Genomic DNA, 26,464 nt, shown 5'->3' with positions numbered 1-26,464 from the left:
CACAGTGCCTGCATGCATAAATGTCAGATATAAACACAGGAACAAAAGAACGCAGTAAAAGTTACGCAAAAGGAACACAAACCCTGGGCAGGGTTTGACTCACATGTCCACACACACTCTCAAAATTTACACAAAGAGGTGAATCATGCAGTTACATTTTATTGCAGGGTAATAATAAGAAAGGTGATAAATCTATCCACCAGACAGGGGAGGGAAACTACAGAGATATACGTACAAGCTGCTGCGCATCGCCCTCCTCTCCCTCTATCAACACACACACACACACACACACACACACAGGTATATAATTAAAAAAAGGGTCAAAACGCATCAGGATGACATCATATAGAGGAACAAAATCTCTGCATGAGTGACATATAGTACATGGTGCCGTGGTGCTGTGGTTCATGGAAACACTTCTCTACACTCCTCTCTCCTGTCTGTGGGCACTGGTGTGATAAGGCAGTGATGGGTTGTATTACTCCACTTGGGTACTCCCGGGGGGGGAATCCCCTGCTGTATGTGTGTATGCGAGTGTGTTGTCGGTGTGTGTGTGAGTTTGTCCCCACAGAAAGGGAAGAATGCCACCATTGAGCACTCTGCCATTGCGCCAGCAATCCTCTCCCCCGCACGCCCCCCCCCCTTCCCATCCTCCTGCACTCTGACGTACAGTTGGAGGAGATTTGGTGACACGATGATAAAAGCCTTCCTCTGTTTCTTCCTTTCTCTGCTTTCCTCTTTCTCCAGTGACACCAGAGCACTGAGTGCCGGTGCTTTGGCCGCAGACATAGAGAGCTCATTCAAACTGACACAATCACTTTTCACTTCTGCTTTGTGATAAGACAGAGTTCAGAGTGTCTTGGTGCATTATGTCCACCATACAGTCAGTAGCTTTGTACAAGAGGCCCAAACACTGTACACACCACAACCGTGCACTCACAACTGTGAGAGGTGGCACCTCCGAAACACTCTCTACGCATAAATCTGACGACACTGACAAGCTTGCAGAGGTTTGAAGAGTTCACAGAGGGAAGCAGCAGACACTTATCCTGTCAGTGCAATTCTTTATGATTGGACAATTAGTTTTTATCAGGGCAGAAAAGGGAGGCGCAAGAACAAAGATAATTGATTTGATTTGTGAAATCCAATTTGTCTAGCAGAAAACCATCATGCCCAAATTCACCGCCTGTATATCCCAGATGTTCCAGCAGGTTTTGACTGTTGTCTTTTCAGTTTTGGTTTAACGATGATGGAAGAATACAGGAAATCAAACAGCAGGTTGCTAAATGAGCAAAAAAATGATTTATGATTCTGAGCCCATGGGGAAGGTTACGTCACCAAAATATGTGAAGAAATATGGCCTGTCCAAGGCAGGAATGGGGAAAAAAGTTTAATGTAAAATGAGATCAAATCTCTTGTGTGGGGGTGGGGGGGGGGGGGGACTTTAAGAGATAGTTGCATAAACTGAATTCAGCCAAAAAGTTCAGTATTTGTTGTTGGGTTGTTGTTTTTTTCTATTCACATACACATACAAGGAGAAAAAGTGCTGATACATATTATTACATGATTGAAAATATAAACGTTCCACACATTTTCATCAGGGTCAAGTTTTAATATACTTTTTGTGATAAAATTTGTTTCACTCAAACTCAACCTCTAAACATCAGGCCCTACCCACCCATGTAACGATGGACATGGATCATTTAAGGATCATTTAAAAATCTAAATAATAATTGACAGTACAAGAACCATGAGAAAAACTCTTAGTGAATGAAAAGCAACAAAAGTAACATTTTAGATGATATTGGAAATGGATGAATTGCCCCTCCCACCTTACCTCCCCCTGATGGCGAAAGGGTTAGATAGTCAGAAAAGATCGATCTTGTTATAGTGGCATGAACGTTTAGTCACAGGGTTTATTTTCCAATCACATAACTTCCTTTAACCTTCTCCAGTTTCTTGGACAATACGTCGATTGTATTGAATTTGTATTGGTTTGAGGTTTGCGTAATTTCCAGAGAAATTATGTGTAATAAAAAGAGAATCCATTGGAAAGTCTCAAGTTCATGGGAAAGCTTCAATTGACAACTTTTTGGTAACTGTGAGAGCCAAGAGTAAAAGTTTCTCTCTGAAACGCTGAGTCAGCAATTAGGTGTAGAACTTAAGTTTGGCAATTAGGAACAGAAATTCAAAATACAAAACATTTGAAACTCGAAACCAGCCCAGCAATTATGGGAATAGGCGTCCATGCCATTATTATTACATGCTGTGGGCGTGAGGATTTAAATACTGTCATAAAATTGTCAAATGTTTTGGGTGGAGCTCGGCTCTCACAGTCACATTACAGTCACATAATTTAGTCCCTGCAAAAGCAAACCATTCAATTTCTAGGTTTATAACTTGGTCCGGCTTGGGGTTAGTCATGAATTTGTAATGGTTTAGAGTAGGGTGGGTGTGTATGTGTATGTGTGTGTGTGTGTGTGTGTGCGTGAGTGTGTGTGCGTGAGTGTGTGTGCGTGAGTGAGTGAGTGAGTCACCTGACACAACTTTGGTGGACGCACTTGATTACCCAAATGTCCAATTCTATTAAAAGGACACCGTCATAATCTCTAATCACTTCCATGTCTGGCGGAATAACAGAGCGGGTTAATCTGGATTTACACGTCACCATGGTGCGTTCAAAGTGGAGGCAGCTGATACCCTGTCCGGCCGGAAAGAGCGGGAGAGGGAGGCAGGTGAAACACACCGGGGAGAGAGGACAAACAACACTGATGAGTTATAAAGGCAATTACGCTTCAGCATCGCTGGCTAAAGGCAAAGAGGCGTCACTCTCAAAGACATAAATGCTCCATTTATAAAAGCTCACCCTACATGACCAGGAAAGGCTCATAAGGTACAGACATGCAATGGGACATGTGCTGATAAGAAATATTTCACAATAATAACACAATCATGAAAGCACATCCACAAAATAATGCTCCATTTAGAGATCGCCCTCAATGACCCACTCACGGCTTGATGAGTTTTACCAGAGGAACAGCCCACATGTTGTCCTCTGTGCTTAAAGGATGCTTTGCCCTGTGGAGAAAAACCTAGAGTTTGAATTAGGTCCCTTTGTTAATTCATCAGAGATTGTCGTGACGGGATGACACATCAGGGACACAGCGGAGTACTGAGGGTGACGTGATGGCACCAGGACTGTCCATGAACCTGCACCGACCACTACCTCACCGGTGTTCTCCTCCGTCAGATGGAAGAAACTTCTCCTCGCAGCTCTCTGAAAAAGTAATTCTCTTCAAAGTTGAATCAAGGGTGGAAATGTTTTAATGAAATTACAAGCGTGTCCACTGTCAATCACGGATTGTTCCGAGCCTGTAGCGGTCTGAGGCCTGGTGCCATGTGATCTGCGGGCCCTGCAGCTGATCCTGGAACACTGAGGCTGACTGGCCACAGTGTTAATCACAGGTCACACTGCAAGCACGTTACAATCAAACTTAACAGACGATTAGGATTCTTGGATCTCCTCCACTTTTCTCCGCCACTGAGAGAAACAGGGAGAATTTGGGGTCACTGCGTCTTCTGATGGACAAACATGTGCTTTTCAATACACACAAAAAGCGATGGGCGATGTGGCACCAAATTATATCAAGATAAAAAATTCATGTCAGTCAATGCTGCTAAATATTATAATAAATGTATACGGTGGTCCAAAGAAGATGCAGCAAATACTCACAACACAACCATATTATAACAACACACCAAAAGTGTTTTCATCCCTTTTCAACGTCCCCTGGAAACACTTCTGTTGCGTTGAGTATTTGGTTGTATTGTGGAATTTGGATGAATTGTGAGTATTTGTTTGTTTTGTGGAATTTGATGGTCTTGTGAGTTTATGGTTGTTTCAAAGTTGGGAGAGCCTTTGGTTTGGTTGTTAGTATTTGGATGTCTGGTGAGTATTTGGTCTTGTAAGGATTTGGTTGTTGTGAGTAGTTGGTTATGTTTCAAGTAGTATTTCAAATTTTAGATTGTGTTTTCTTAAATTGTTGTGTGTTCAACTCTCAGGGCCAAATGTATATATACGATATATGTATATTAGACTTATATTATATTGCTATTGATAATTAAATTGCACTCATCATTCATGTTGTATTGTTGTTTATCCCCTCGCCTTGTGTGCACTCACTGTAGTCTGAATAGAAACAGTCACACACACGCGCACGCGCACACACACACTCACACGCACACAGGTAAATGTGAGGCTTTCCTTGTGTGAAGAGCAGGGAGAGTATCTGTTTCAAGGTGTAACACAGAGGAGGGATTTCCCAGGGAGACTGCCTACCTTAACCCAGGGGGTGCGTCAGGCGCGCACACTCAGCTTTCACATTATGTGTTGTTGTTGTTGCTTTTTCATTGTTCGTCAGACAACTGACAGACGCATCCTGATTCGGGGAACTTTTATTTTCTCCCCGGATCAGACAGGAGGCGGCAGAGGGAGCAGCCGCGTGAAGGAACAACAGCACGTTTCACGAGCCTGATGTTGTTGCGTGTGTTATACGTGATTCCCTCAAACCCTATTTTCCCGGGAAGCGCTGGCCGCAGAGGGGCGGTGGGGTGGTGTCTCCCTGCCCCAGATCAGCTGATTGTAAAACTACCCTCCACTCCCTCTGGCATGGCACTAGTGAACCATGGAGGTGCTGATCCAGGAGCGCGTCTCTGACTCGGTCCCACATCGCTCAGGTTGCCTCTGCGGATGAAAACGGGGACACGGTTTCCCGCTAAAAATACCTGTCTACGACTATATTTGGCTCGGCTGGATCACAATGAATGGGCTCTGTGCGATCCGGCCGCCAGATGCTAAATTTAGCAACAAAGCTTGCGTCAATCACGAGCCTCAGTGCGTCAGGACTGCCCCCGCCCCCCGCAGCTCGTCATTGGTCCGATTCGGGGACGTCGAGAGAAAAGTACGCGGCTCACGATTGGCTGTGGAGATTTATTGTTCCGAGCCCACTTCTTTTAATTCTCAGGTTGTTGAGTGTGCATGCGTCTGTTTTCCTCTGTTTGTGTCTTCTTCACTGCGTTTTAACAGTTTTTAAAACCACCTGTGATAATAATAATAATAAAACTTTGTTTGTACAGCACTCATCTGAACAAAGTCACAAAGTGCTTCACAAAATCCATGGTAGATAAATTATGAACCAAAATAGAAGGCATTAAATTCAACTAAATTTTAAGTCTAAATTTATAACATTTTAAGGTCAAAACCTTGAAATGTATAGAAGACCTTACATGTAGAGGCCCTCGACTGATTCAGAGCAACTCAAGTGGCTTTTCTTTACGTTTCACGACTTTCACTGTCACCTACTTCTTTGGGGGGGTTTTGTACTAAAGAGGAGGGAGCGCAAATCATATGTGATGTTTTGAGTAAGTTTCCAAGACTAACTTTCTTAGATTTTTAATAACTCTGCCAATAGGGTGACATTATCCAATTTGCCACCACTGCAATTTCCCTGTTGTCACACAGTTCACATTGAGACTGTGCGGGAATATTTAAATAAAATAATTTGCATTGTGCAGGGTGGAATCCTTTCATTTCATTGAACAAAAACAATATAGTATGACCTGTATATATTGGAATTTATTACATATTACGAGGGTTATTTATAAGAACTTGGCCCAAAGAAGGTCATAGAAGCAATTTAGACATCCAGTTGAGAGAATATATAATATATGTGAAACTGCTTCTCCGCTTAAAATAGTCTTATATTTTTACATTGTTCACCAAGCTAGACAAATATGAAGTGGGTCAAAGAGACGGTGACATGCTTAGGGGCACTTCAGGTCATTACAGGTCAGAGAGGCCTATAAGTGTTCACTCAGGGTAGATAGATAGATAGATAGATAGATAGATAGATAGATAGATAGATAGATAGATAGACAGATAGATAGATAGATAGATAGATAGATAGTATATAGATACTAAAAGTAGCAGTTAAACTTATGATGATGATTATTAACTAATTGTAACATTCGTGATTTCACTCATTTGTTATTGTTCTGACTATTTTATACTTTGTTGTTTATTTAAAATACATCACATTTTATACACATTAACAAATAGAATAAAGTCTGCAAAGTAAGCGATATATGTGAATGGTAGTATTAAGTATAAAGTACTATACAGTGGCATAAAGTAGTCTCACACCATGTGCTGCATAGAAATGAATGGTGCTCGCTCACTGCCTTCTCCCCTGCAACCATCAAACCAACCGCCTCTCCCTCTGTCGCTCTCTCTCTCTTCCTCCCTCTCTCTCTCTCTCTCTGGCACCGCGCGCGAGGCTTATGTGTCTACTGTACGGAGAGAGATAGGAAGGGGGGTGTCCACTCTGAGTGACGTCACCTCTCCCATGGCGTCACATTGACGTAGCGCATACCAGACGCTCTGTGGAGGCAGAGCCCACATAAATGCACTATTTGACTTTCTCCCCGAGCTCAGACGGGAGCGCACATAAACAAAGTCGCGTTACAAACTCCCCACACTTTGCAGATCGCCCAGCAGCTCCGACACGCTCGGCTCGCGGGAACGGACGCAGACACACTCCTCACACTCGGGAGTTTTTATTTTTATTATTACTTTATTTTTGAATTTTCTATTTCATTTTTTTAATCCTACTTTAAAGAAAGAAAAGTAAGAGGAAGAACTTTTTTTTTTTTTTTGCTGTCGATGCATCCTGTACGTCCCGAATATTACTTAGAGTTTTTGTATTTACTGTAAATGTATCTTTCGACTCTTGGTGATTATTCCGGATGGGAGTAGGATACTTCATGCGAGGTTATTGCCGCATGTAAAGACGGAACCGCTACAGCATACCAGTAAGTAAACTGTGAATGAATGAATCTCTCTGATATCCTGCCTGTGTAGCGCACTTGTCTCTTCACAGTGAGAGGAGTTTTACGCACAGCTCCGTGCGTAATTTAGGTTAAATTACCTTAATGTGGTGCCATGCCCGGTTTATACTCGCTTAGTATTGGTCTGTTCAACTTGTAACCTGTTGATGTGTCCGGCTGCAGCTCGCGTGGAGCTGCTCATCTCGTAACCGCACGCGCGCGTCTCTGTGTGTGAGAGTTTCTGTTGCCACGAGCGAATGAAGCTGATATTGAAATTTAATTTGGGCTGTGGAGGTATCATCGTGTCCTTTATGGTTGTCATGGAAATTAGATGCCTCTCAGTCACACAATGGACAGTGGAGTCAGACAGGAGCACTAATGGTCTGAGTGGATAGACGAACCTAAACCCGGGCAGAAAGAGGCGAGTTAAAGCTCTTTTGACTTCATGCCATGTAGAGGTTTTTTTTAATCAGATGTAGGATTTTGTGGGGAGGTTGTGTTGTGAATGAGTGGTTTGTAAGTGTGACAATGTGTGTTTGTGGGGTAAAGTGAAATAGTGGGTGTGTTTGTGTTTATATCTCATGTCACTGGCAGGCATACGACTCCTGACCCGTGTCGAAGTAAACCCTCCACATGTCACGAAGCTGTCCACCGACAATTTCTAATATTATCACTCACATCGTCTTTGTGAGGAAACGATTTCCTTTCAGAGAAAACACATTTCACCAGAAAATCCACCCAGTGTCTGAACCCCTTCCGAGTAGAAACATCTGGATCAGTTCTTTAACAGAGTCAGTGACTTATCCATGTGTCATTTTAAAATACATCACTGTTGAGTTACACTTCATCAGTAACTTGCTGATATTGCATTTCGTTCTTTCACACACTCAGGTTTACGCATGCACGCAGGCACTTCTGACAGCTCCCCCTCTCAGAGCTGATTTACAGTACTCACATATTTTTCCCGTCTCCTCTTTATGTCCCTCCTTTTCTCTGTCTCTGTTTGCTAGAGCCCTCGCGCTGTCCGGCGTTATTGGTGCGAGGGGCTTACCGGGGGCTACCGGCACTCCGGGGCGCGTGCTTTGCAGCTCTTATGTCGTTCTCTTGGTTACCGGTGCGCGCAGGGCCAGAGCCCCTCACCGACCGACTCCGGCCTGAAAAGACAGCGAGGGGGAACCGTTTGTTCATTAAAAAAGTAGACTGAATGTCTCACTTTACAGAAACATGTCCATTTATTTACAAATGGAGATGACTTTTTAACCCTTCACAAAGGTAAAGACACGAGCGCACAATCACGTTCCTAATAAAGTTTACAGTGAGGCTGTTTTGGCTTGAATCAAACATGATCTCATTTCTGTGTTTAGGCCAGAACACAGAATTAAATAATGGCTAAACATTTCCAAATCAGCCCTAATAAAATAAGTGTTACCCAGCCTTGTTTGTTTACTCTGGGTTGTCTTCTTCAATTCAACATCTTTAAAATGTTCAGAGAGATATTCAGCTTGAAAGTCCTAACCTGACCAAAGACCCACGAGAAGAATTGATAAAGGTTCCTCTCAGAAAAAGGTCTGTAGGTCCGGAAAAGTGCTTCACAAAGTGGACGAGTGTGGTGTGTTGACACAAAGACAGGAGATGATGGCTGCAGGTGACTGCCTATGAGGGCTGCAGCTTGTCAACAGATACTATTGAGATGCATACGGGGAGATGAGCTCTGCCGGCCCCTAAAAAACGACACACAGTTGTGTTTATGAGAGAGTGTGTGTGTGACAGAAAGGGGGCGCTCTGGGCCTTGAAATCCCCCGGCCGCTGTGCGTCCTGCTGCAGTGTGAGGGAGTTGGAGGTGCGCGGCACACAGGAGTCAGCGGGTCTGGTTTCGGGTTCCGACTCTGCAAAAACTTCCACATTTCTCCCTCTTCCTCTGGATGAACCCTGCGCAGCCGAACACGGCGCTGATCAGAAGGACGAAAAGCGATGGGTTGCAGGACGCACTGGCACAGACTGCTTATATAAAAGTTATCGCTTGTGTAGGTCTGTATTTGTAGGAGTTACGGTTTAGAGTGTTTTTTTACTCCAGGTTGAATTTCTCTTTTGGGGCACAAGCTGAAAATTATAATAATAACGGAGTGATGCTTAGTGTCAGACAGAAACCTATCACCCACGTAAGTGCAAGTCTTGAAATGAGCATTAACTCCTCAGTTGTGGTTCTTAATATTATCTATAGAGCTTGGATTCATAGTCATCTCTGAGGCTCCGTTTAATTATTTTTGTATTGATAAATGTCTAAATGTTCCTGTTTTGCTTCAATAGAATAATTTCATTCAGTTATTACATTTCGGTCTAACGTCTGGTTCTGTCAAACTAGTTCTCTCTTTTCATCCGATTTTCTGACTTCATCTGTCAGATATATATTTTTTTTTAAATGTGTGATTGCTTCCTTAGTGTTTAGTGAAATGTTGGTTATTCTTTTTAAATTGTGGAAACATTTCTCTGAGTCAGGTATTTTGCGGGTTTGCGGGTGTAATGCAGTTGAACCTCTCAGAGAATTCGCAAACTTAAGTTTGGGGAAGCATCGTGAAGACAGGATTTCTTGTTATTAAAATACTAAAACATCTGTATAATTTACCGTAAAGTGTGTGTGTGTGTGTGTGTGCACGCGCGCATGTGTGTGTGTGTGTGATGATCGCTGTAGCGGGGACGGTTCTCTTTTATTCAGCCTGTCATGTAACCGGACATCTCTCCTCCAGACATAGGTTCGGAAGAGCGCGCCCAACCCAGCTCGGAGCACCGGCGATCGGACACATCCACCGCGACTTCCGCCGAGCCCTACCCGCTCCAGGAGCCCTGTCCCGGCCGCAGCCACGCCACCCCTCAACCCCGGACACCCAGCATCATTCAGCGCGAAGCTCTTTCACCAGGTAAAGTCCTTTCTTTCTTTCTTTCTTTCTTTCTTTCTTTCTTTCTTTCTTTCTTTCTTTCTTTCTTTCTTTCGTCACTTCACTTAATTTTTTTTCACAGTAACATTTTATGGCGCATGTCTCTTTTTGCGCGATTTTGTGGTGTGACATTTGGTGGTTTTATTGTACGGAAAATGCTTCATATTCCTAAAGAAGGACCAAAACTAAATTAAATCTCTAGATACCAGGATACAATTAAGTCTCTTTTATCTTCTTTCAGATTTCAATTAAAAAACTTGGAGATATAAGACACTCAAATATAGATATATATTCAACATAAAGTCTCTGGTGGTGTCTTTGGAGTCTTATTGGGGGCCACTGAATACACACAATATTTTTTACGATTCACTGACCAAGAAAGACTTCAAAAATAAAATCCTGTCTTTTTGTATTGACGTGTGCAACTTCATATTTTTATTTGTTAGATCTATGGCATTCTGACAATGAGCAGGCGCGCTCAGTTATTGGAACAGCTGCAGTTTGTCCAGTTGAAATGCACACCTCGAGGTTAGAGACTTTCCCTTCGCCTCTCTCGGCTGCACCACCTGCGTCTGACTGCTTGGGTTGTCTGTCCCCTTGCTTAAACACGCACACGCAGACGTACACGCACACACACACACGCACACACACACACACAACACAAAGGCAATCTGGTGGTGGTGTTGGAGTTTGAGCAGACGGATTTTCTTGGGTGACACTAAAGTAAAGATGCTCCACTGACACAACTCTATTTGAATTAGTGTGTGTGTGTGTGTGTGTGTGTGTGTGTGTGTGTGTTTGTGTGTGTGGCGCGCTCAACATTTAAAGCGCCGAGGAGGATGAGACCCAAGTGGTTTGACAGGTTCTTCTCAGGATCAGGGTGCATGTTGTTGGAGCAAGGAGCATATGCAGGTTCATGTTTACATCTCGAACAGCATTTTAGCGTGCGTTTACGTGCTCGCGTGTGTGTTTATGTTCGATGATAAAAGGCTTCTTTCTTCACCTGACACACACACACTGACACCATTATAATCCCCACACAGTTTATATTGTGTAGATTATTTGCTCAACATCATTCTTTGCTCTCTCTCTCTCTCTCTCTCTCTCTCTCTCTCTCTCACTGTCTTACACAAACTCAACTTAAACCCTGTTGTATTTCTGCACACGCACACTCTCACACACGCACAGAGATGACACAAAGTCGGCAATGTGGTCTTCTCTCCTCCTCTCACAGATCACTTTCTCTCTTCTTCTTCTTCTTCTTCCTCTGATGCCTAATCGGTTGCAAAACTATTTAAGTAGACTGTAGCCCAGAAATGCCCCATGACGCCCACAATGCTGCATGTGTGTTTTTTCCACGTGGGCTGAAGAGCTGGTCACTGGCAGAAGAGAAGAAGAAAAAAAACTCATGACGTCAAACACACGTAGGCCTGCAGCTTGACTCATATCCTAGTTTAAAAAAAAAAATTGCAGCTAATTTCCCTTATTTAGACAATTATTCATACATTGTGCTTAGTAATGAATTGTTATAGAGAATAATTTGAAGATAAACTCCAAACATGTGGCTTTTATCCAGGGATTATTTTCACATTTGGATTATTATATTTATTCCACATACACTCACAGACAGGGAAATATCAATATAGAGAATACATTAATAGTTTATGTATAAATAAAGCAACACACGAGTGAGTGATTGAATGAAGAGCTATGAGGGTCCCTGAGGAGTTTTTTTTTTCTTTTACTCAGTTTAATGAAGGTTTGAGTCATTCTTGTGTTTTCTTCAGCCCCCACAGCCAAAACAGCTCCTCAGGTATTATTTAATTGTGATGGAGCGACTTAAATGAATGCGTCACTCAGTCTGATTTCCACTATGAGTAACATTCATGTTAAGCATCTGACCTCAAACTAAAGCTTTTAGGCTATTATAGGGGAAATGCGTTTTTGCCTGAAGTTTATTAGTAGAAGTTATTTAAATAAGAAAAACATGGGGGTTTATGAAGTTATAAGAGGACTTTTATTTCGGAGCTGCTCATAAAAAATAATGGTCTTTAATTCCCTGCCGTGTGTGTGTGTGTGTGTGAGTGTGTGTGTGTGTGAGTGCGTGAGCCCGCGTGTGTGTACGTGTGTGTGCTCTAACAACAGCAGGGGCGACCTGTCCCGTATTTGACCAGACAAACATGACGCGCGAGGAGCACGGCCGATTACGGCAGAGCGCGCGCATGCTGGGCGTCAATGGGAGCAGAGCAGTGTTGACAGTTCCCTGCGCGAGAGCCACGAGCAAACACCACAAACGCCACGGCTACGATTAGTCCGCGCACACACACACACGCGCACGTGCCCACTCACACACATGCACTCAAATGCAGGTGGAGTGTAATACGTAAGGAGTTTGATAAGGAAAGACCATGTAGTGGCCACCACACACACATACACACAATCTCTCTCTATCCCTCTCTCTGTCTCTCGCTCACACACACATACACACACGCACACAAAGAAACAGTATAAGTTGATGATCGGTTGTTCTGACTGTCAGAATTAAATCAAGGGGGGGACGTCAAGACATACTGACTGGCGTCTGCTGCAGTTAGAGGGACTGTCTGAGTCTGCATTTACCAGTGTGTGTGTGTGTGTGTGTGTGGGTGGGTGTGTGTGTGTGTGTGTTCTTTTCATATGGTGCATGAGGACGCTTTTGCTTCAGGAAAAGAGATCTGAACTGTATAATCAATGACCTTGTCAGGACCAGTAGACGTCCTGGGGACCAAAGCCGGGTCCAAAGTTCATTTCTGATGTCCATAAGTCAGGGCTTAGCTGTGAATTGTGGTTAGGTTAAGGTTAGTCATGGATTGGTCATGGTTAAAGTTTCGGGATGAGGGTTTATTTATGTTGTCAACAATGAGGGAAAGTCCACGAATATAGTCCTAACAAGTATAGCTCCACAAACTGTTTGAGTGAATTAGTTTGAATGTGTGTGTGTGTGTGTGTGTGTGTGTGCGTTGCAAGGCATCCAGCACCACCATGGGGTTCCATTAGTATTTAATGTTATCTCATCAGCATTGCCATCTGACTATTAACCAGAGACCACACATGCACCCAAACAAACACACTGTATCACACACACACGCACACACAAACTTGGAAAGAATCTCCGCTATGTCCGCGCTAATCTCCGGTGAACTGCAGCTTCTCTAACGGAACTAACTGAGGAAGAATCAGCAGCGGCGGTTGTGGTTGAGTGTGTGTGTGTGTGTGTGTGTGTGTGTGTGCTCAAAATATTTCAGCTCATTCAGCGAAGTGCAAGAAGTGCTAGTGTGTCGCAGGAAATTGGGTAAATGGCAGTAAATGGAAAACATTTGCTCAAAGCTCTTTTTGTTTGAAATCCCTTGAAAGGTGCACTCAGAAAACTTTTATAACATCGAACAATTTCTGACACTTCAAGAGCTGTTAAAAAACTGCCTGTTCCAATAGGAGCTGTGCTTTCTCAATCACTGTTTTAATTGTTGACCCTGTTTAGCACGACCTTTGTGTGCATGTGCTGCTAGAGGAGTCCGATCCTGTAGACCGACTGCAGGGTTGTTCCTCGGCTGTGCATCAGTCCTGCTTCTCTGTTCAAATCAGTGTTCAACTAATATGTCATCAAACGCTCTTCTCCGACTAATGACTGTTGCCGAGCAGCTGACATTGCTACTAACACCGTAACAGGGCTTTCTGAACGAGATGTGGTTTGAATACATGTGGTCTGATGTGCCACGTATCTCTAACCTACGTGTGCTCTGTCTCCCTGGTAGACATGCCCTGTGTGCAGGCTCAGTACGGGCCCGCCCCTCCAGGCTCAGCCTACTCTGGCCAGTCCTTCAGTTACCAGGGCGACAGTTACGGCTCTGACCTCATGACCCCTGACTACACCAAGCTGGACCTGGGCGGTGGTGAGATCTCCGCCGCCGCCGCCACCACCTCCCTCCCCAGCTTCAATGTGTTTGTGGAGGGCAGCTACGAGCCCAAGTCCTCCTGCCTCTACCAGATGCCCCCGCACCGGGCCACCATCAAGAAGGAGGAGGAGAGCTACCCGACCGCTCCGGCGCTGGAGGCCATGTCGTCCTCCGCCATGTACTTTAAACAGTCCCCCCCCTCCACTCCCACCACTCCATCTCTGCCCCCCCAGCCGGGCACATCCTTCTTGTGGGAGGATCACTCCCTGGCCCCTCCGTCGCACCCCCACTCCTTGGGGTCCAGCCTGGAGACAGGCCCCCTCAAGTCTCCCCGTTTTACCCACTTCTACCAGCACTCACCGCCCCACAGTGGTGGCAGCGTCGGTGGCTATGAGAGCCTGGGAGGTCTGATTCGAACCTCCTCCTCCTCCTCCTCCTCTTCATCCTCGGTCTCCCATCCTCATTGTCCACCCCTGGACCAGCCAATGTACCAGCTGCACCGTGGGGCCGGGGGCAGCAGCCTCGCCTTCCGATCCCTGGCCCTTGGGCCCTGTGGCCCCCTCCTGGGAGACAGCCTGCCCTCACCTCCCCAGCGTGGCCCTCAAGGTGAGGGCACCTGTGCAGTGTGTGGGGACAACGCGGCCTGCCAGCACTACGGCGTACGCACATGTGAGGGCTGCAAAGGCTTCTTCAAGGTAAAACTCCTTCACAGCTTTTAAGTCATATGAGAGTGTTACTGCAAAAAGAGGCATTGTTACAATTCCTGGCTGTCAGCTTAACCTTTAAAGACATCATCAAAGCGTGACACTGCGTAAAGTGTGACTGCAAATACAAATCTGTGAATCAGTGACTCTGTCCTTTCTTGAGAACGCTAAGTCTGGTTTCATATCAGTGGATCTTGTGGTTTCTTATAAGACACAATCCCAGTATACCTCTTCTTCTGTTTGCCTTGAAGTATTCGCTCCTGACAGCTTCTGACATCTGTGCTCTCAGTCCCTGCAACAGACCCACAAGCATTTCCATAATTGATAATCTACCTTGAAATATTACCAAGTATCCGTAAACTGACTGACGTGTTTCATTTGAAGCTGCATTTGCCCCCCACTCCCACTCTAGACCCTACTTGTTAAATCATCTTTTAAGTCATTATGAAAGCACAACATACCTGCAGGGGTCGGCTCTCTCAGCAACCCTTGCATGGTCGAGGTGTGAGTGTGTGTGTGATTGCTTGTGTTGCGTGAGAACACGGAGTGATAAAAGCACATATACTCCCTCAGACAACCGAGGAAAATCGCTCTCCACGCTTGGCACTCAGCTACGAAGAAATAAAGTATGATGAAAGCGCCGTGGAAAAGGAATCCTCCTCGAAATTAAATTTTCCTTTCAGCGTCTTTGTAGTGAGTCAGTGACCACAAAATTGACCACAATTCACTGACATAACACTCGATATGACTCAGTTAGAAATTTGTTCAAATGATTCAGTCTAACACTTGTCATGTAGGTGTCTCACATTCCCTGTTGCTGCACCACATTAGATGTCCCCAAGGAGCCATGTTTAATCCGAACGACTTTTCACATTAGACATGACAACAAATTTCTCCCGCACATGCAAGTGGTACAATACGTCAAGCACATAATAGCAAACTCAGCCCCGGTATACTGAAGTAATTTCTTTGCACAGTTTTTGAATTATTATGCACACTTTTTAAGCATTCTATTTGTTGCATGAGACAAGAGAGGGGAAATTAAGAGACGGCAAGAAGCCGGGTGGAAACACATGTGATTGAATAATGCCTCTGGTAGGTGGAAATGAATTATCCCTCTTTTCAATTAGTTTCACAATTTGTTTTTATTTAGTAATTAATGGAAGCAGCGTCTGGTGGCAGCCGGCCGCGGGCTGTCTGCTTGCTGTACAGCGCTTTGCAGCCAACAGCCTGTCAAACCTCACTACGTTTCCTTCACACACATGCAGATGCAGCCAACCATGCACACACACTCACACACTCAACATATGCACACAACCACATATGCGCATATAGAAAAACATGTTTGTGAATACAGTACGGAGTGCATGTTTTTCACTCTGCTGTACAGGATGTCACAGCAGAAGCACACACTTTTCTTTCCATATTCATATTATCATGTCCATTATCCTGATAGTTTTATTGTCCCTTAAAAAAGTTTTTCCTGGTTAGATTGAATTATTCTTGAATAGTTATTACACATTAAACCATAACAGAGGTTTTTTGTAATTTATTTAAATTTCATTAGTGCAATTTGAAGCGTATTTTTTTACTGTGAATTAAGGATAGCTCCTAAACAAGAAATTCACTTTTCATGATTAATTATTTTTGGCAGAATAATGTGTTCCATTCACATGCTTCCCATTAATATAGTGAACCTTTTCATAGGTAAATAAATACATTTTTGAAATTTTAAACTGGAAGACGACCTTCAGTACAATACAAACATTATGAAAGAGGCAACTCTGGCTGTGGTTTTGTTGGTTAAAATACACTGTCAGTTCAGTTCAGTTCATTGCAGTGTGGATATTGTTGTTATTTTTTGTGAGAAAACACAATTTTATGCATTAAGGACCAAAATCTATCTTTTATGGATATGATTACTTTGTTATCCAATAAATAAAATAATTTATCTCAAAATAGCTTTACACATTTTTCCATACAAACCATCAGTTTCTCTGCAGAGAGAGAGGGAGAATGATTTAGAAGCAGAAGAGAAGAGCAAGAGACAGCGAGAGGAGGAGGGGGCGCAAAGTCCCTAAAGGCTTTTAATTTAAGCCACGGCCATTAGCACATGTTACATGTCAAGAATCTGCCTCTGCATGCCTCCGTCCAGCCCGGCAGCACCCGCAGCATGGGAGCCTCTGCAAGCCAGTGTTCATTTGTGAGTGTGCTTTAAGTGCACATAAGTCATGCGACAATTCAGACTCTTTTACCCACACAAACAGTACTGCCACCCTAAGGTTTGAGTTTGTGATAGCAAGCAAATTGTACAAATGTAGCGAGATTAAGCAGATACCATGAGGAGACATCTAGAGGACACATTATTCAACAACAAAAAAAAGTTTACTCCACATTCCAGCACACCCACTCATCCACTTCCCTAAATAGAGAGATCTAAAGATTTGATAATCATATTTGGATAATTGGATCTGTGTGTGTTTGTGAGAGTGTGTGTGTGTGTGTGTGTGTGTGTGCCGCCCCCCCCCCCCCCCCCCTGCAAAATATAGAGGCAGCCCATTGATGAGTATCAGAGACGGATCAGTTACAATATCAGCCCTGATATGTGGCGTCTCTGTTGAGATGCCAGTGCTCCACGTCGCTTATTAGAAGCGAAGTCACAGGACACACGCAGCAGAGTGGAGGGACACAGGCCAGGAGGAGACAGCAGGAGACACACACCAGCACTTTGCATGAGAGCTTAATTTATCTTTAATTGATCTTCTCAAACTCAGGCCTTTCTTGGAGCCAGCTAAAAAATTAGGGCCCCAGGGGCCACTGAGGGAAGGATTTCTTCCTAGATCAATCACCTGGGTCAACTGCATCAACCACCCTCAGGATGCTGAAGGGGAAAAAAACCACTCTTAGTGCAAAACATGGAGAGAATCGAAAATCTAAACCTCAAAGTGTCACTAAGTTGAGAGAGCTGGAGAGCGTTGATGTCACCGTGCAGCTGGACAACTTGTACAGAATATAAACACGGTGTTAATGTCTTTAAACTTTGGGTTGGCCTGGCTGCACACTTGTAAAGGTGCAAATGAATGCTCGCATGTCTCAGTGCGTCATCCGACCTCTCCTGCAGCCTTATGTTCAGTTCGGACTCTCCCACTAAACGGATGTTATTTTCCCCCTCAACCACATTAATGACCATAACCAACTTATCCCCGCGCGCACGGGTCACTGACCACTGAGGGGACGAGCGGAGGACATTCACAGTGATCTGCGGCGCCATGGCAACCACTCTCATCCGGCGCTGGCGACCATTACGCGCCAGTTCCGCGCTCGCGCCGGAGCATATGAAATAATTGGTGTGTTATTGGTCTCCCGGGAGCGCGGGCATGTGTGGCGCGAGGGGTTCCTAATTGGATTTATTTGTTTTGATGTGTTTTAGCGGCGCTAGAGAAGAGATGAGGCCACGACACTTTGCGCGGGTTTCCGTTTGTTTTGCTTTATAGTTTGCTCGGGTGCTGTAGTTACTGTAGTGGAGTCTGACAGGCAGAGTGAGTGGAGTGCACATGGAGTTATTTTGTGGACTCCAGGCAAAGGCGCGCCCAAGAGTGTTCTCATGCCTCAGGAGGCCTCACCTGGGACATGAAGTGATGGCAGGCTGTGGTCTGTGGTTAGTTTGCATGAGCGGTAATTACTCCTGCTTACTTTACTTTAAATAAACTCACCCATCTCACTCTGCGCTGCATAAAACTGAAGTTCAGTGTCGAGCTATGAAAATCACCTACTTCTAATTCTCCCCAGGGAACTGTGAGTAGAGTGATTGCGCGCGGGCACGTTCGGCCATTCTCCAGCATTTATGTTATTATTATTATTATTGTCCCCTGTCCACGCGCGATGGGAGCGCACCCGGCTCCCACGTGGACCGTTTCTGGTTTCATCTTAATAAGGTCAGTAATAATCGCTGGAGCCAGTCAAGGAGAAAACCGCTCCCGCGGGGCCCATTGGGAGGAGGCGCGAGGCGCGTGGGCCCGGAGGTGCCACGAGCTGACCCGCGAGCTTCACAAACTATCTGATCACGCAGCTCGTGCGGCCGCCCCCCACCGACCCCCCCTCACTGTCTCGCGGGACCCGCCTCGGCACGGCACGCCACGCGCTCGGTCCCCATTGTCAACTCGGCCGCTAATAAAATTGTCCCTCCTGCAGGCGAGTCTTGTTGGAAAATTAATTTTATCTAATTATACTGATGTCACCGCCGCCTTTCAGCGCGTAATTAAAATCTGACCTGCGAGCCTCCGCTTTCATTCTTTGATGGGGAGGCAGAAAAAAAGCTGAAATTGAATTAGACAAATCAAATATTAGGTGGATGATTGTGTTTGGAGGCTGATTATCGGTTTGCATGTTTCATCTCACTCTCTCTCTCTCTCTCTCTTTCTCTCTGCAGCGCACCGTGCAGAAAAACGCCAAGTATGTGTGTCTGGCCAGTAAGAACTGTCCTGTGGACAAGAGGAGGCGCAACCGCTGCCAGTACTGCCGCTTCCAGAAGTGTCTCAGTGTGGGCATGGTGAAGGAAGGTACGAGAGCGCGCCCACACACACACACACAAACACAAACACACACCTGATGCACCTATTGGCATCTATTAGCGAGGTTGCATATTTTAGCCAAATTAATCCACAGCCTACAGTGGCCTTCAGGTAATATACAGTTGCAAAAGTGAAAGACCCCCTCTAAAGCAGGGTTTAATTTGTCCATTCTGGGGTACCATAGAAAGACAACATGGCAGACTTCGTGGAAGAGGACCCACTCCTGTTGACATGAAGGGCTCACAAGGTTACGAAACACAGTGATTCTTAGTTTCATGTGATTATATACTAATGAAAACATGACCAGATATAATATTGCTGCTAAATACTGCAAATTGGACCTTTAAATGAAACACACACAACCAGGGCGCCGCCGCGGATATCTGACTTCCAGTCCATGAAGTTTGTCTGTGCAATTAGGGTTTAATAGGCTCTAATGACCAGGCCTGTGGCGGCATCACACACATCCATGCAGAACTAACTCCCTTCTCCAGTGGAGGAAGCAAAAAGGAAAATACACGATAACAATAAGTACCCATCATCTTTGAAACGTCTAAATCTGGGCTTGTTTCAAAGCTGGGACAAAGAAAAGGTGACTAGCCTGCTCACATGTTCTCATACTCTCCATTTTTCCATCGTGTCATCGGTGCACGTAGATGTTTTTGGTTTTGTGTAAAATCAGAATCATGCAGCACTAATGTGTTTGAGGTCTCTCACCTGTCACATGCCATGCGATATATCCACACACAGACCTAAACACAAACAAACCCACACAGACACACCTGTTTCTCTTTCCCATGAACACAGGTCTGCAGACCTTGGAATAGCTTCACTGCCATCTGCTGGCTGGTAGCCTTCTGTGTATGAACTGTGGGAATGTTTTGGAGCTCCTGAGGAACAGAGCTTCCTGAAATTCCTCTGACCAAAACAAAGGAAGTTCCGCTTAGGCTGAAGAACCTTGTCATTATTGCCTGTTGACCTCGATCCTCTCTGTGTCACAGTGGTGCGCACTGATAGCTTGAAGGGGCGCAGAGGCCGTCTTCCTTCCAAACCAAAGAGCCCCCTGCAGACAGAAGGGTCTCCACCTTCTCCGCCCCTCAGCCTGCTCTCCGCTCTGCTCAGGGCTTATTCCCACAGCACGCCCCGTGACTTCGACTACAGCCAGGTACCCCCCCCTCCCACACCCACAATGTTTCATTCCACTTCCGCAAATACATTCATGAGTTCACATACAGCTTTGGAAGTAATTTCTCTCCTCCTTCTCCGTGTGCCACAGTTCAGTGCTGCCGACCCCCCCTCCTCCTCCTCAGACGCCGAGCACATCCAGCTCTTCTACAGGCTGCTCACCATCTCGATGGAGACCACGAGGTGCTGGGCCGACCGGCTGCCCGGCTTCTCCGAGCTCCAGCGTGACGATCAGAACCTGCTCATAGACTCTGCCTTCCTGGAGCTGTTCGTCCTGAGACTGGCTCACAGGTAAGAGGCCACAGAGATTCAGTTTCATACCAGCACAACACAGCACAGTGATGTGATGGAGGAGAACTAGTGTACACTCACATATCAAACCTTCCACTTCTTCAGCGACTTAAGCTCATTTGGCATCTCATGTTGTGTTATGGACAGCAGGCAGTGGATGTGTTCTATCATCACAGCACAGTGTGTAACTGTGCTGGCAAAGCTGCGTGCTGATGTGTTGGTGTATCTCCAGAGTAGGAGGAGTGGATCTGAGTAATCGACCATATGAACGAAAATTATGAATGGAGTCTGTAGCTATGACAGCAGCTGCACCCACAGAGTTCCGCTCGGCTCGTCTGATAGCTGACGCACAGAGAGCTCTGTGTGCGTCCTGCAGTCTGAAACTGTGCTCACATTGTGAGCTGTGAATTGACAGGATCAATTCCATCTGAAAGGTAGTCAGCTGAGACACTGAAAAGGGCCGTTATGGAAGGAAATACATATTCAATTCAGCTGACTGATAAGAAAAAGAAGGGGGGGGGGGGGTCAGCTACGTTTACCTCACGCGTCCTGGGATGTGGGTGGTTGGGAAAGTTATGTGTGTGTGTGTGTCTCACTCGTGGATACCTGTGGTGCCATTATGACTGCCCCGGCCCATCTCGGCTCCAGGATCGCCCTGGGCTACCGGCCTGCTCTTGTAAGGCATGTGGCTGGTTAAATTTATAGGCGGGAGGGGGGGGTCGGGCTACAAGCTCATCCTTTTGTCTGCACTGTTGTCCAAGGCAGAAACCAACACAGCCAGACACACAAGTGCACCTACTCACACACACACACACACACACACTCACTCACTGATGATGTAGAGTCCCAACTTTGTCTTCTCCTCCCAGCGTAGGTCCAGGTGCAGGGTGGGCAGAGGATGGGTGGTGGTGACATCACAGTCCCAGCAGGAGGGGGATCAGGCTGGGACTCTGACTCACATTAAACTGTGGACTCATAGGGGCCTGTATCAAACACACTCATAATCACACACTGACACACACACACACACACACTGCTCATGTTCCCATCAGCCAAACTCCCACGGCACAGTGGAAAAGACACAAACACGGCACTGTCTTACTCTCTCCCCGTTCCGTGAGAGAGGGGGAAGAAACGACGTGGCCCACACTGCTCTATCTCGCCGTCGACCGAGCCCTGCGTTGACCCCACACTGAACTCAGATGCCTCGCGAACCCCCACCGCGAGTGTACGTCTGTATGCCCGAGAGTTTGTGTGTGTGTGTGTGTGCGTGTGTGTGCGTGCTCAGTGTGTGCTCAGTGTGTGTAGAGCAAATTTGCTCCGCTCTTCTGGGCCGGCATTGCTGCAAGCAGCCCGTTACCAAACAGTTTCTGTGGTTATTGGTTGATTGCCGTGGTGACAGCGTAGTCAGGGGGGAGAGGAATGTGTGGCAGTCATCCAGCGGTGTGTGTGTGTGTGTGTGTGTGTGTGTGCGTGCGCGTGTGTGCACATCTGCTGGACTGCTTGTCTGCCAGCCTGTCTCTGAAGCTCTGCTCATAATCAGACATGGGTCAGATTATTGAGAAATGACACTTGACGTTGTTCTCAACCCGTGTTCTCTACTCGGCGGCTTTGTTTTTCTGCTTTGCTTTACAACGCAGACATTGTCAACCAAGAATCACAGACAGTTAAGACGTTGTTGACTATTCCACAAATTAAATTAAATCCCATCATTCAAATGCATTGTGCTGCATGTGGTAAAGTGTCACATCGGAGAGAAATGTTTTAGGAACAAGCAAAATAAATAGTTTTAGTTTTTTCAAAATTGAAAAAAATGCAACCATAAAACTGATGCAATGCTTAATTTATTTTGTTCAATTTACAGAAACTGTACAAGACATTATACAGTAAGAATACATACAGGGACTAAAAATAGACTATATATATATATACATACATACAGGTATATATATATATATATATATATATTATACATTATAATGAATAGTGTAAAAGGTTATTCTATATACAAGGTGGTTGTCAAGCATGCAGGTGTGTATCTGAAGGATGCTGACTTCAATCTCCTCGCCTGGAAGAGACGACAAGGAGAGTGAAATAGAAAAATAAATTCATCTTTCAATTTTCCTCAGTGACAGAAGATGGATCCATCCCATCCATCTGCCTCCTCTCCATGAGTGATCCTCTCTCCTCCCTCTGCTTTCACGTCTCTCTCCCCCGTCTCTCACTCGTGGATCAACATTTTGGTCCTGATAGCTATATTTGTACGGCTGATGGAAACCCATGATGTGCGAGCATCTGCGTGCGTGTGTTGTGCCGAGAGTGGGTGGAGTAGCCCTTTTAAACCGTAGTGAGGATAATTGGACACAAATGGCATTTCATCTTCTCCTCATAACTGCTAAACCAATGTTTGTGCAGGGTGTAATTTGAGGCTTCCCCCCTCTTTAACCCCCCTCGTTTCCCCTCCTTTCTCTCGCTATTCTCACCATCAGCTGTTCTCCAGCAACCCACGTCAGCCTCCCTCGCCTTTGTCCTGCATATTCAATCTGTCTTATCTTCGCGCAGGCCTTTGTCTTGTTCAGATCCTCCGACTAGAAACACGGTACCAGCCCTCTGAAGAAAGCCCCGCTCTCTAATAGGAACCAGTCATAGCCCTCCCTCACTCGCCGCTTGTTCTCTCTCCCTCTCTGCTCGATGGTGAAGGAGTGGGATGTTGTGTGTCGTGAGGAGCTGATGGTTAAATGCATCCGAGAAGCCTTTTCATTTCCTCATTAAGGCTTTGTGTTTCCACTGCACACCGCAGCCCGGGCACATTAAAGCCGCAACAGTTTACCTATCTGCAAATACACACACACACACAGAGCAGCTCTCTGCCCTAACCCTTCACCCCGCCCTGCCGAAGAAGGAAACAGGAATGTTTTCAAATGCTATAATTTGGAAAACGCAACCTTAATCAGCCGCATGCCTGTGTTTGATGTGAGTCCCGCTTGTGTGTGAGTGTGCGTGCTGCCAGGTTTTCTCATTGTTTTATTGTAATTGTTTCCTTGCCCCTGTATCTGCAGCCATATTTACAATACATGAGGGAAAATGTGGCATTTCATTTGAAGTGAGATCTAACCAGTGTCTTTTCCCTTTTCTCTCTGTTTCCCAGGTCAGTGTTGTCAGAGGACAAACTTGTGTTCTGTAATGGCTTGGTGCTGCACAGGTTCCAGTGCCTTCGTGGGTTCGGAGAGTGGCTGGACTCCGTCCGGGATTTCGCCAACCACCTACAGAGCCTAAACCTGGACGCCTCTGCCTTCTCCTGCCTGGCCGCCCTCGTACTGCTCACAGGTAACAAACATAAGCCCGTGATGTCGACTTTCAAAATCTCAAAATGACCGTCAGGAGAAAGCAACATTTTTAAAAGCAAAGTCTTGAAAGGTGTCTTGCCATGAGGTTCCCAGCTGCCCCTTGCTTAACAAAAACAAACACTGTCAATCAAGCGTATTTTACATAAATACACAGATACAAATCTACACACACACACACACACAAACACACACAAACACACACCATCTTTTGTCCAGAGCTTTGTCTGTGGCTGATTCAATGTGACAGTGATCAGGTGGATACATCCACTAACGTCACACATGCACCCAAAAACACACATGTGCATGCGTGTTCTCACACATCCCTGCCTGAAACCAGAACCTGATACCCAGAAGCACCTGCTGCACCTGCCACGCACCTGGCCCACTCTCTAATCAGTGTGCATGTGTGAAAAATGGAGGGAGAGTCACGGCGCTCTCTGGGAACACACACCTGAGACGCAGGAGGAGAGGCAGCAGTTGAGTTGTCAGTACGTTTCATTACGAATGCATTAGAAACAGTCAATTACAGACGAAGCCCAAGGTGACGCCACTGCAATTAAGTGTTCACATTTCATGTTTTACACCTTCACGTCAGAGCCTGTATAATCTGTACATAAACGTGTAATGGCTAAAATACCCCTCCCCCCACGCTCAGCCTCCCTACCTCACCCGCCCCCCCGCCACCTCCTCTTCCTCCACCTCCTCTGCCACTATCTAAGCCCTCCAACCCCGTCCTCACTCTCTGGGGGAGCACTTAACTCTGTGCCTGATCGACCAGCCCACCGCGGAGCACAGCTCCGGAATGGCGTCTGCGCTGTTCTCAGTGGCACTCGGCCACCTCGGCAAAGCACACAGGCCCACCGCCACAACAGAGCCGCCAGAGTCACCAGGCTATCGACTGCTTCAGAGTGGCCTGTGCAGAAAGGCAACCATCGATCCCTCCCCAGGAGCTCGCACACACAGAGAAAGATGGGATAGGGGGAGCGAGGAGAGAGAGCGAGAGTGTGTGAGAGGTCTGAAAGCTGCGGTGAAAGGAGGGCTGGAGTGACTCCGCAGCCGCAAACACAGAAACAAACAAAAGAATCACATAAACAAACAATAAATAGGCTTCGGATAATGGATACCTCAAAGTGAGCCTGATCTCACCGACAGCCTCCCTGCAGCACAGCTTGAGTGTGTGTGTGTCTGTGTGTGTCTGTGTGTGTGTCTGTGTGTGTGTGTGTGTGTGGGGGGGGGGGGGCTGGACACCCTGTTCTCTACAGAATGAGTTAGTGTCACATTAAGCTTGGTACGGGTGCCACTGGAGTTGCTATGGGCAGCCATGTGTGTGTTTGTGTATGTGTGCAAGCGTGTGTGGTTGTGTGTGGATGTGTGCGGATGTGTCTCTAATTTAATTTGGCTGCTCACAGGGTGGAATAATTTGCTAATTGTTGTGCACTGTTGTATCTGTCAGTGTCTTAAATTGCAGGGATTATTTGTGTGTCTGGTAGATATGTATGGTTTGTGTGTATGTGTCTTTGTGTGTCTGTGTGTGTGTGTGTTTGTGGGGGGGGGGGGGTCGAAGACAGAGAGTGTGCATATAAACAGTGTACAGGGGGCTTATTAGGTTAGACTGTGTATTGATCTGTAGTGAGTGCGACAGGTTAAGGCCTGTTAGGACCATGAGCCATAGAGGCTAATGACATGGAATTCAATATAAAAGAAGATGTAGCTAATGCTCCTTCAGCTGAATGAGCTCTGGTGTGTGTGTGTGTGTTTGCGTGTGTAGGTGTTTGTGTATTTCTTTTCTTCACTGACTTAATTTTTGCCGTTTAACGAATTAATCCCCTGACGTCTGTGTCTCTCCTCAGAGCAAGTCCCGGGTCTGAAGGACTCAAAGCGCGTTGAGGAGCTGCAGAATAAAGTGATTTCCTGTCTCAGGGACCACCTGGGCTGCGGCCCCTCTTCATCCTCGTCCAAGGCCGCGCCCCCTCTGAGTCGCCTTCTGGGTTTGAGGGCAGAGCTCCGCTCCCAGAGAACCCAGGGCCTTCAACGAATCTTCTACCTGAAGCTGGAGGACCTGGTACCGCCTCCACCGTTGATCGACAGGTTCCTGGACACTTTGCCCTACTGACAGCCCGGCCGGACCACGCAAACAAAGACCCACTTCACGTCCTGTTCAGGTGTTTTCCCCCTGAGGAGCACACGCACACGTCCAGGAGAGAGACTCGTTCCACTCTGTCTGATGCAGAACAGAGAGAGCCAATCATGCTTTCCACTCTTCAGGACAACCAATCAAGAATGTCTTTTCACAAATGGACAACCAACTAAATGCTTTTCACCAGTATAAAAGACAATTGCTCAAATGTTTTATCACTTTTTGTTCGGTCCTCCCATTTTTCTCACTTGGGGGAGGATGACGGAGGCTGAGACGGACAATGGAAAATGACTTATCACCGTCCTCTCTCCATCTGGGTGGCAGCTCATCCAGCATAAAAAAAGAAAGCAAGGTTTATGAGTACTGTTTATCTGTGTTTTGGCTCCGGCTCGTCCAGTCTGTGGACTTTTTGGTAAAGAGGGAAGGGGAGGTGTGATCGAATGTTATCAGAGCTGAAGATGTCCCAGTCAAACAGTGCA

General features: G+C 45.9%; 1 protein-coding gene across 2 annotated transcripts in view; it reads left to right on the top strand.

The window, feature by feature from the left end:
• Nucleotides 1–6,497: 6,497 nt before the first annotated feature.
• The window catches only part of nr4a3 (nuclear receptor subfamily 4, group A, member 3), a 21,056-nt gene continuing 1,089 nt past the window's right edge, over nt 6,498–26,464 (top strand). The window contains exons 1-9 of one of the 2 annotated variants that reach the window (XM_062399386.1): nt 6,498–6,870; nt 9,630–9,800; nt 10,265–10,346; nt 13,610–14,445; nt 18,884–19,013; nt 20,027–20,190; nt 20,302–20,501; nt 23,650–23,828; nt 25,699–26,464. The exon at nt 25,699–26,464 is cut by the window's right edge and continues 1,089 nt beyond it. In XM_062399386.1, coding sequence (XP_062255370.1) covers nt 10,283–10,346; nt 13,610–14,445; nt 18,884–19,013; nt 20,027–20,190; nt 20,302–20,501; nt 23,650–23,828; nt 25,699–25,961 — 1,836 coding nt within the window. In that variant the 5' untranslated portion in view covers nt 6,498–6,870; nt 9,630–9,800; nt 10,265–10,282 and the 3' untranslated portion in view covers nt 25,962–26,464. The remainder of the gene's footprint in view (nt 6,871–9,629; nt 9,801–10,264; nt 10,347–13,609; nt 14,446–18,883; nt 19,014–20,026; nt 20,191–20,301; nt 20,502–23,649; nt 23,829–25,698) is intronic. The other variant, XM_062399387.1, reaches the window with a different exon arrangement.

The sequence above is a fragment of the Platichthys flesus genome, chromosome 11, assembly GCF_949316205.1.
Source record: "Platichthys flesus chromosome 11, fPlaFle2.1, whole genome shotgun sequence".
NCBI lineage: Eukaryota > Metazoa > Chordata > Actinopteri > Pleuronectiformes > Pleuronectidae > Platichthys > Platichthys flesus.
Note: the sequence above shows the minus strand (reverse complement) of the source record. Positions and strands in the feature narration are given on the sequence as shown.